At 36.5% G+C, this 12135-nt stretch overlaps 1 protein-coding gene across 1 annotated transcript in view; it reads left to right on the top strand.

Annotated features, from left to right (window-relative positions):
* Positions 1-336: 336 nt before the first annotated feature.
* The window catches only part of KCNH7 (potassium voltage-gated channel subfamily H member 7), a 465565-nt gene continuing 453766 nt past the window's right edge, over positions 337-12135 (top strand). The window contains exons 1-2 of the mRNA XM_046659484.1: positions 337-412; positions 2079-2309. Coding sequence (XP_046515440.1) covers positions 337-412; positions 2079-2309 — 307 coding nt within the window. The remainder of the gene's footprint in view (positions 413-2078; positions 2310-12135) is intronic.

Below are 12135 nucleotides of genomic sequence, written 5' to 3'. Positions count from 1 at the left end.
CGCCCCCCTCCCCACCCCACCCCCACTGCTCCCTCCCTCTTTTCCTCCCCCGCCACCTCCCCTCACCCCGCCTCCTTCCCTTTCCCCACCCCCAAACCCTCTCACCCGCGGCAGTCCGGTGCGAGGCCCCCTCCGGAAGGTGAGGGGAATGGATTGGACTCCGGTAGGGAAAGCGGGTGTCTAGAAGTGGTGCTAATGGGAAGAGATTTCTGGTTTCAAAAGAGGATGCTCTGCCACAAAGAGCGGCTCGCGCGCTGGCCTGGGCTATAGCCGAGGAGAGATCCCGGGAGAACTCCGGAGCTCGCGGGGAGCGCTCCTCGGAAGACCGGGGTCAACATGCCTGTTCGCAGGGGGCATGTGGCACCACAAAACACATTTTTGGGGACCATCATACGGAAATTTGAAGGGCAAAGTAAGTTCATTTGTTCTCTTCTCTTCTCGCTCGTTTTCTGCTTGATAGTGTACTCGGCGTCCGCCGCTTACAAGCTGAGGAGACGGCAACTCTGGGCTCAGTCAAGTTAAGAGGCTGTGAGACCCAGCCAGGAGGTTCGAACGGGAGCAGGAGTGTTCTGCCTCTGATATTAATTTTGATTTACATTTTAGATTATGGTCTCCATGATACGAGGCAATTTGATCCTCCTCTCCCATTGCTCCATTATCTGTCTTGCTACTTAATGTCCTGCTCTTCTACTATCTTAAAGGGAACGTACTAGGATAACATGAGTTTACATTTTGAGGCTGTTTTATTGTGGACTTTTTGAAAGTCAAGACCAGGGCAGAGTGAACTATTGGAACAAGAGAATGTAAATGGTAGCAGCGATGTAAATGGCTATGCAAACTCTCCTTTACCTTGGTTAAATTGCAAGGCTGTGGTGTGATGGGGATGCTTGCTTGCTGTTAGTTTCCAGAAGCTAAACTTTGCATGGAATCAATGCAAATATATCCCAAGCACGATAATTTGGAAAAACCAATATCTGATCCATGCTGGTTCCCAATGCAAACAGCTCATTATTCAAAAGAACATTTCTGTCCCTACATTGTCCCCTTAAATTTCAGCCTAGAAATTTAAAAATTGAAGTGTAATGAGTAAACCCCACAAAGACTGAATGCAGAGAAATGTAACATTCTCATGAGGAATAACTATGAGAAATGAATTATTGTTATATATATATACATTAATGTTAAATCCTATACTGAGTTTATATTCGACATTTCCTTAAAACTACCTTAACACACATTTATGTTGTACATTTTGCAGTTATTTTGCACTGCATTTAGTGACTTGAGGATATAGTACCTTGTGTACAAAATAAACTTGTACATCCTGCTTCACATTCTACCTAGAAATAGTAAATATAATCTGTGATCAAAATTAACAAGCCCTTTGTGTTAAAATCCTTACTACTACACAAAAGTGCAAGATTCCCCAGAGTAAAAGTGAAAAGGTGTTAACATGATATTTACTGAGTATGTGTATGTGTGTGTAAGTATTTCTTCTGGAAAATATATGTTATAGAAAGGTGAACCTTTCGTTATTGAACTGCTAATTAATGTGAAATAGTGTCATTGCTAATAGTTTCTTCTTTCTTTTTTTAATTTGAGGTTTGTAGTATGTCTTAGAGGGTTAGAGAAAAGCCAAATCCAAGAATAATGCCTACTTTGAGAAAGTTGTGCTCTAAAGGCCAGGCTTGAAGTGAGAAATTTGACAGCTACTGATGTGTCACTGTTTGGCTTTGAAAATATTTACCTTACAATTAAATGGCATTCTGATAATATCAATGAGCCAGCTGCTTGTCTGAGTGTGCCTTAGATCCCCTGAGAGTTACAGGGCTTGAGAACTAAACTATTTGGGAAATTACATTCTTGAAATTTGAAGAGCAGTTCCTTAGTACCTTTTGTTAAAACTACTGGGATCCTTAATTACACTTTTAAGTTTTTCTTTTCCTTTTAAAAGTCCAGCCAGTTAGCAATTTGGGAAGCACCTGCATTTCAGATCCATCATGCAACAAATTGCTCCAGTGTTTATGAGAATCTTGTGGAAGCTTTTTAATAGATATCTTACTATCTTCTTATTACAGATAAAAAATTTATCATTGCAAATGCCAGAGTGCAGAACTGTGCCATCATCTACTGCAACGATGGGTTCTGCGAGATGACTGGTTTCTCCAGGCCAGATGTCATGCAAAAGCCGTGTACCTGCGACTTTCTCCATGGGCCCGAGACCAAGAGGCATGATATTGCCCAAATTGCCCAGGCATTGCTGGGGTCAGAGGAGAGGAAAGTGGAGGTCACCTACTATCACAAAAATGGTAAAGTTTATCTATTTAGGATTCCTTGTGTTTGATTCCATTGAAATGAAATTCTGACAACTGATTACTGGAAGTTCATGTGCAGAGAAGTCCCAAATATTCAGTTGTAGAGATATGCTTTACTCATGGTATTTTGGGATTCAAGTAATATGAATACTCTCATTAGTGGACTAGTGGGAACAATTTCTTCTTTGAATAAAGGTACTCTGTACTCTTCAAAAGTGCAGTAACTTAATGTCACTGGGGACAAAATGCCACAAATCAGTCTTACGCTCTCCCCTTTCTAAGGAATAATGTAAAAGCCGATAATTTACTGGTTGCATTGATATGTATTTGGTAGGAGAGAAATATAGACTTTTATTTGCTTGAACTTGAAAATATTTCACAAAGTCTTGTTGAAAACTGTATATCTGAAACTAAAACTATTATAGTGATACATCTTTCTTGGATAGGCAATACCTCTTGTTTCTTTTGTTCCTGTTTATTCAAGATTAAGGATGATATATAGCAACTTCTAAAATTGGTCTTGTAAATTTATGTATATTCAAATAATAAAGGCTGTTCATGTATTCAAGATTTGCCCTAAAATAAGAAATGCAGCAAAGGAACTATGATACTGTGGAGTTATTAGTACTCATTTTTACAGCTGCAGCAAAACTAGCATCTCAAACTTAAGGTCATACCTCAACTTCAAGGGCACTCCTCCTTCTTTCAGGCTTGCTATTGGAGCATAAATATGTTAGACTTATAAGAATTCCTAAAAAATACACATTTAATGGACATGCATTCATTCAACTTGCAATATATATGTATATGAACTCATATGTTCAAATATTCAGATATACCCATTTTAAAGTATATACATTCTCAGATGTGCACACCTAATGATATTTGACAGATTAAGACTTAAAGGTAAATTGATTTTAAAAATGCACACAGCAGTTAGTTTTGTTGATATTGCATTATCATTTATTTCCTTTTATTCTATTGACAGAAATCAGTGAGACAGGGGGGTGTCTAGTCAGATTTTTAAGTAATGCTTAAGTTTTGTAAATGAGTGATATGTTATAGCCTGTATCATATAATGACTCATCATTTGGTAAAATACAGAGAAAAAATTCTATCAGGGAAAAGCTTTAACTTTTCTTCTTATTTTCTGATAATTAAATATTTCATGATAGAAAATATGCAATTCTTAATTATTGGATTTTCTTAACATCAACTTGAGTGGGTATGTGTGACTAACTATGATTGGAAAAACAGGTATGTGTAACTTTGGATTAATCTGGAGTGAAAACAATTCTATGATTTTCAACCAACATAGAGACTGTTTTTAAAGTTCTTCTCATTTTTCCCTCACTTTTCAATCAGTAGTGTTGGCATACTAGAAACAGCCTAATTGCTCTGTTGTCTTGAAAGCATTTCTTGGACTGAGGCTCTCACTACCCAAAGCAACTCATCTTTTTTGTGTGTGTATCTGATGCCAACAATTTGGGCTTTCGGAATAATTTGAACGTCTAACATTTTTTCCCATCTGAATGTTTATCGTGATGTTGACAGTCTATATTGTGGTTACTGCAGGGCATGTTGGTCCACGTGTGGTCATTATGTTTTCTAGGACATTTCAGAATTTTTTCAACTTATAGAATTTAAGTATAAAATGAATCTGGACTGTCTGGATCACTTAGATACTAACTATATTTTTCAGGCAATGTTTTCAAATAGAAGTTGTTATTTATTACATTGCAAGTGGAAAGGTGATGTTTTGAAACCTAGTTTAACTTGTACAATGTGAGTGTGTAGAATGATCCCAAAACACCTAAAAAAAGAGATTTAATGTGGAATCACAAACATGAATGTAAAAATTTCTGCAGTGAAGATGCTGGTACGTTGACTAATGCGAATCTTCCCATCTGAGTGTTTTGCTTGGTTATATGAATTAAAACTTCCCCATTTTAGACAAGGAATCTTTATTTGGAAGCTTGTTTAAGTTATAAATACCAATCTTTGGTGATGATTTTGAATCTTTTGGCTTCATTTTCAGATGTGACTCAGTCTATGAGAGCTTGGGTACCTTTAGAGTTAATGGCAAACGTTGCCTATTTTGTTTTTATTGATATGGGAAACATGAGGTGATGGGTCAAGCTTTTTCTTTTTTTTCCAAAGAAAAAGATTAATTTGAATGATCTTTTTAGATTGTGAAGACACATAAGACTTATTTGCTGTGAATGTAATCAACTTGTATTTTTGCTACTAGTTCAGATACCTTGAATAGAATCTTCAGAATGTATTGGCTTTATTCACATGGCAACTGCAGAATCAGTCAGAGCTTGTGAAGTTCAAATGCTTTCAAAGTCCTACCTCTTAAAGACTTGCCAGCCACTCTACATTTCTGAAAGCAGGGAGGGACAAAATCACCAACATTTTCTTTAGTTTATTTCTCAAAGATTCCTTAATTCTTTATTATTAAGGTCATTTGCTTTTGAGAGGTTCTTGGTTTCTTAAGTATATACAGTAAATGCTTCCTTTACTTATTCTTTATTTAGCATTTCACAGGAATATGAATAGGGATGTGATAAGCACAAGGAGCATATTAACAAAAAGTTGAAATATTCTGTTTCTACTTTTTCCATTCACTTATACTGGAGTAACAAAAATGTAACCACGGTATTATTTCTGAAAGCTTGTTTCCGTAAACTGGCTAGAGGCTTTACAAGCGGTGTAAACCCGTGATCTATGATGCAATGCGTGGTGAGCCGCATCATCACTATTGCGGAGCAACACTTCCCACCATGCAACTTTACGTCATTTTACTAGGTCCAACTGGACTTGCTGTTTATCAGAATATCAATTTTTATTTGCAGTCGGAATATTTGACAGCCCTTCCTTTGAGGATTCTCTTTTATAGTTTAAGTCATTATTGCATAAATCGTTCTTGGCAGCTGTGAAATATTGCTTGAGGTGATAAAGCTGTAAATCTTTTGACTTGAAACTCTAATTATACAAAACTATAATTACGCTGAGGCTTATATAAGGATGGGCATGTATTTTAAAGCATAATACATTCACTTTAAAAGCACCTTTTTAGCATTAGTGATTGAGAAATAACAAGACTTCAGTTGTTAACTAGTTCATAGTTTGGAGACGATGTTAATAGTAAGGAAACAGAAAGAAATAGTTTAGTTAGTCATTCCTTAATTTGTTGCTTGTCTGGTTTGGGGTATGTCATGGAATAGAGCTAGTAGGTGAAGTGCTAAACCACGTCAGGCGTATTTAGATATGTGACTTTTACCTTAATTCTCAAGCAACGCTAAACATTTGGAAAGTCAAAGTAAATTGTTCCAAGAGAAACAAAAGTCTTAACTCAGTAGGAAAAACAGGACTTCAAATGCATTATTTTTAGATGTCCGATTGTTTCTATATTTTTGCCATTATGCTTGCAGACATAGTGCAATGACAATTTTGTTAACACATCAGAAGTGTCCCTATCTTTGTGTTGCTTTTAAAGAACTAAAGGATGAGAAGAGGCTGAGGGAAATCCTTTCCTGATCCAGACAGGGACCATCCAGAACCAGACAGGGCACCTGTCATGCTGAGACCAGCAAAAAGGCAGCCTTTGATTCAACTAAACTCAGAAGAGGTTTTGGTTTGATGTCATCGAATGTGCCACCTCTCTCTAAGGGACTGTTTTGGGCAGTAGAGGAACACTAGGAGGAGGAGCAATGGAGGGTGTGAACTGTCTCTGCTCTCAGGATGTTTGTATTATACAGTGACTAGTGTTCGTTTCTATCTTCTAAACCCCAAGTTGTTTTCATGAAATTGTTTTTAAAGAAAAGGGAATATCTAGACTATGAAACGAAGAAGCTTTTAGATAAATGAAGAATAGAATTTAGGGCTAATTACCACACTTCTTCTATTCCTCAACTCTGAAATAATCTTGTTTATTTGTATTTCTTGTCACCTTTTGTCTTTTATACATAATACTAACTTATTAAAGAAGTAATGTAGTTTAGTTAAAATTTTAATAGCTCAAAAGTAAATTTTATAATAGCTTTCTGTAAGTTATATGGCACATAAAATACTCAGCTCTCCTGATTCCTGAATTGTGTAGTAGAGATATAGATGGTAGCTTATAGAGAAGCATAGAAGTTTATTTGTGTGTGTATAATTCAAGCAATAAGAAAGTTCTGCAGGGATTATCTTGCCTATAATTTGTTTTGGTGTTCATTTTAACTTTCAGTTTATAAATTTTCATGCTCATCCAATAGAATATTGTAACAACAGTAATCTTAAAATGCATTTCTTTTACATACTTAAATTTTATAACATCTCATGGACTCTGGATATTGTATAGAATTTAAATTTGATTAATTGTTTTTGTTGATAAAATAAGAATTCTCAAGAAACACTCCTCCTGGGGCCAGACCCATGGCAGAGTGATCAAGTTCGCCTGTTCCGCTATGGCACCCCAAGTTTCACTGATTCGGATTCTGGGTGCGGACGTACACGCTGCTCATCAAACCATGCCGTGGTGGCATCCCACATGGAAGAACTGGAATGACTTACAACTAGGATATACAATTATGTACTGGGGCTTTGGGAAGAAAAAAAAAGGGAGATTGGCAACAGATGTTAGCTCAGGGCCAATCTTCCTCACCACAAAAGCATAAAAACACCCAGTGCTTCCCTATGAATTGTTTCAGGAGAGGGGTTAGTACACCCATTAAAAAAAGAAAGAAACTCTCTTCCTCACAATTTGAAAATTTTGTTTCAGCATTGTTCCAAGTGAAAACAAAACGTCCTAAAACTGCGGATGTCCTGAAATGTCCAAAATGTCCTAAAACTATGGCTGTGTTTATCAGTCCCTTTTCACCACTCACCAACACCTTACCTCTAAGCAGCTCTGGTGCTAAAAGAAGTCATGTTGTCTGCTGGCTTGAGAGATAACTGCTCAGTTATTTTCACACCCAAGGTCTTGAGAATGAGGTCAGTTTAAGACTATAGGCATAGGCTATACTTAGTGGGAGAAACTGACTTCTCTGGCTTCTATTGGTTTCCAACGTTGTTTTTATTTTTGTTTTTTTGCTATAAATAGCCACTAAATCAATTACTGGCAGTCAGCAGCTGGGAGAGTCGTGGGATAATTGATTCACAGGGAAGTTGCATTTGGAGTATGAAATGTTAAGACATCAACATTCATCTGGCCATCTAAACTGGAAACCTCGGGGTCATTTTCTGTTTTTACCTCTGTTTCCTCCATAAACTGAATTAGTCATCAATTCCTTTCAATGCTTACATCTGAAATATCTCCCAATGCTACCCCCACTTTTCTATCACTGCCAAGTTGAAGCCCTCTTCATCCTTCTTCGGAATGCATTCTCCACAATGACATCAGACAGTTATTTCTGAAACTAGAATCACATACACTGATGACTTATTTGAGCCAGCATCATCATAAGTGAATTTCATATATTAAATAATGAGTACAACAATCCCGTAAGATATATGCTTATTAACCCCATTTTATGGGAAGAACCATGAGACCCAGAGACACTGAGTAATTTACCAAATCACACACAGCTCATAAGTGGTGCTGCCTGAGCTCTTAAACACTTTGCCATATCCGCTGCTCAATGTACTTATGCCATACCTTGGTTTAAAAACCTGTCTTAACTCATTAAAACTCTCAGGATGAAGCTCTAGTCTCTTTAGTAGCATACTCACTGCCCTTCAAAGTTGAATTCATTTGGGTTTTCAGTAGGATATGTTTAGAGGAACCAGCCGGATTCCCAGCTCTGACAATTGCTTGGTGAACTTGACCAAGTTTACCTTCTTGGTACTTCAATTTCCTTTTCTGATAGATATTTGGAAAATAACGTCTACTTTGTTAGGCTGATTTAATGTGTCATATACTATAAAGTACTGAGCATTATCTCTAGCATGGTTTCTTGCTCATAACGTGTGCTCAATAAATATCAAAGAGTTGAATATGTTATCAACTCCATTTCTCTTACAAATCTTATGTTCCAATAATACTTGACTGCTCAGAATTTCTCAAATAAACTGTGCACTTTTATGTCACCAAAACTTTTCTCACGCTTTAGAAGTTTTCCTTTATCTATAATAAACAGTGCAAAGTCTTCTGAATGGAGTGACTTTCCTCAGTTTCTCACCCTAAAGAAACCATTATGATGTTTCCAAAGACAAATCAAAAGACTTCTCTGTGAAGTCCTTCCTGATGCCCCCACTGCCTGCTCCAGAATATTAATTTAACATTCCTCTGTGTCTCTGTAACACTTGGCTCTTGACTCCAATGGAGCACCTGGAGTGTGCCATATATCATTATGTATTATTGTGATTAATTTTATCTGTTTTTTTGAGCTTTTCCAAGAAAATTTTTTTGGAAAATTTTTCCAAGAAAATATCAAGTATTATTAATTTCTATGTCCTGAAGACATGAAAGAGTGCCTGGTATGTAGTACATGCTCAATTAGTATTCACCCAAAGAATGAAAAGAGGATGAGAGATGGTACCGTAGAGTTGGGGAAACAAGAAACAGATTGAGATCAGGAGGTCTTTAGAAAAGTAAGTTATAGGCAAAATATGATGTTTTGATTTTTCTTATTTTTTTGAGAACACTTCTAAAATATGAAGAATAATTTTCACCTTAATTTTATTAATGGGCATATTTCTTTGCTTCATAAGCTAAGGTATTAAATCATCTTCATAGCCTGTAAGTATGCAAATAGCTAGAAAAATATTTACTAAAGAGTTAGAGAGAAGGCATTAATCAGAAATTATTAACCACTCTCCAAAGTGTCACTCACTCACCACCAAATCGAAATAACTCACTAGTGTCTCCAACAATCTCTATGTAATAGCCAAACCCAAAGTTCTCTTCTTCTGTTCTTTTCTGACTGGAATTTGTTGCTGTTTGCTGCCGTTCCTCTACTGACCACACAAGCTACACAGTATTGGCGTTTTATATCTCGTACAATAGTTTACCCCTCAGTGTTTTATGGAAAATTCTTAATTGAATGAAGCTTGATCTCAGGGTCACTCAATAATGAGAGTGTTAAATCTACAATAATAAAGGTACCTTATTAATAATAATAAAAATAATAGTTACTGTCAAATGAATGTTTTCTCTCTCTTTGCTGTCAGCATTTAGGAAAACTACTGAACTACCAAGAAGCAATAGAATCAGGCAGCAGTAAGACATTAATCAGCATAGTGAGGAAATTTGTCCTATCACTGAACAGTTGAGAAGGTCAGATTGCCGCTTGTCACAGCTGGGTTATGAGAAAACCGAGTACCAGGCTCCTATCGCCTTCTGTAGGACTGACTGAATATTCCATATCTTTCTCTTGCTCCTTTAACTTACATGACATATCTAATTAAGAAAATCAAAGTACTCGTTCTGTGGACAGCTCAAATTCTGCCTAGGCAGCCCCCTGTGGCCTTCTCTCACAAAAAGTGAGTCTGCCTGTATACAAACTCCTTTTTAGGGTTTTCACTGTTTTGTGGAATGTCCCACACTACTTTTTACTGTGAAAATGGGTCAAACAGCTTTGGCTGGTGCTTGGTGTGTAAGAATTTGGGAGAAGGAGTGAGAGTGGACTGTGGGTGCATTTCTGCCCTTAGTCGGCTCAGTTGTAAAATAATCTCAAGCTAGAGACAACACCAGGCTGAGCCTGGCAAGGCTGCCTGGCCACACTGCTTTCCTTTACCTGCTCTTTCCTCCTGGACAACGGAGCAGAAGACACTGTTACAGGTGATGGACTCTCACCATTGAAGGTTTATTGTTTCCTTTTCCTGTTTTTTTTTTCCTTCTTCAATAGTACTTTTATTTGTCATTCTTTATTTTGATAGGGCATTAATTCTTGCATGTTGTTTGAAGTACTGGTTTTGAGAAACATGTCATAATGAATGACCCTCACCTCTCATACCAACTATTGACCTCTAGACTCACAACACCTTTTTTTAATTCTATTCAGTGAAATCTGTACTAATGACCCAAGATGATGGGCATGATGATGGATATTAAAGCAGAAAATTAGTGGTGGTTTCATAACCAATTTTTCAAAGATCTAGTAAAAAACAGAATCTAGGACAAACTAAATAAGGTATTTATATGTTAATAAAACAATAAAATCTATTTGTGCTAGAAAAGATCACATATTGAAATAATTATCCTAAGGTTTTTGAATATACTAATTAAGATCACATCAATTAATAAAATCAATTTTAGAGCTATGCAACATTGTGTATTCTGTGAATAATTTTTAATCAGATTCCCATTTACTTCTCTTAGCTAAATAATTCACATTTCTTCTGGTTTTGCTAAAAATTCCTATATACGCCATCGTTTTCTTTAATAGTATTCATCAGTTGATCTTTAGCTATGCATTTATTTAAGTCTTTCACACACATGAATGTGCTCTCTGGGTTTTAATTTCCATGCTTGTAGTTCATAGCCCTCCCCCCAGTTGAGATCTTCTCCCAAGGGCCTAATATTGATTGAGTTCTGATTCTGTGACTAGCTCTTTATATGAATTGCTTTGTCTGATTTTCATGACAGCTTTGGGAGTAGATATTCCCATTTTACAGATTAAGTTGAGGTTCAGAGAAGTTAAGTAAAGTACTGATGATCACAGGGCAAGGTGGAGACAAGGTTTAAAATCTAGATTTGTCTATTCTTGAAAACCTTATTGCCTTCAAATGATACACTTCTTAAACCTCACCCTGCCACGTCCTATATGCCCTAACTCTAGTTCTTAATCATAGATTCTTAAAGATTACCCAAGGTGTGAATCTTATCAGTTTTATTCACACCAAAAGATGAATGAAGCAAGCTTTATCCTAGATATTTTTTATTTTAAGCTGGACCTTAGGTACATGTCTACACTGAATTTGTTATACCTCTCATAGCATCAGATCGGTCTATTGAGTAAGTTTCTCTTGCCCTGCTAAGATTTCTTTCCTTGTCACTGTTGGAATGATTTCTGTGGGGAAGATAGCAAAATTTTTCACACATTTAGCATAATCATGTATCAATTCAAAATGAATCTCTATCTGGCAGAATGTTCAGTTTCAATAGAGTGAGGATAGCTAGTATATGCCTGTAATCTTTGCATAACCATTAATGGCACTCTTTTTCACTCTTAAATGTGTCCCTGTTTTGGATTGTAAATTATATGGTCAATTTATATTTGGGGGACATTTTAGTTGCCCTTTGTTTACTATTTGTCTAGTCCTTATCCAGGAAGTCTGGAAGAAAATTCATATAGTAGTGTGATTCAATAGCAGAAGCTCTATTGTGTTCTTATCCTTTTTTTTTTCCCACAGCAAACTTTTATTAACTGGCAAAATTATGTGATTTCATAAAATCCACCAACAGTATTTAAAAGGGAAATCATAAATTTACTGGTGCGAAGAATCTCTGGTTTACTTAAAACACCTCCAGTTTTCTTCATCTTGGGCCAAATGTCATACTCAGGTCCTGTTACACACCCTACTCTCTTGTGCCTCTGAGTTCCTCCCAGAGGCCAGCATCCTCTCCTTTGCATGGTCTTTCAATTCCTCAGGCAAACTTGTCCACATTTCCTAACATTTTTTTTTCCTTATCTCTGTTAGAACAAATTATCTTGTAATAATTTGTTTCTATGTCTGTCTCTTCTATTCAAGATTGAACTCTTTGAAGGGATTTATTAAGACACTTTTTTTAAAACAGAGGAAATGGAGGGAGAGCAAAAATAAAAATTTAAAAGAACCCTGGAATACACCTGTTTACCAATGAAAAATCTCAGCTGTCAGGTTTTAGAGA

Source organism: Equus quagga, chromosome 4 (assembly GCF_021613505.1).
Source record: "Equus quagga isolate Etosha38 chromosome 4, UCLA_HA_Equagga_1.0, whole genome shotgun sequence".
NCBI lineage: Eukaryota > Metazoa > Chordata > Mammalia > Perissodactyla > Equidae > Equus > Equus quagga.
Note: the sequence above shows the minus strand (reverse complement) of the source record. Positions and strands in the feature narration are given on the sequence as shown.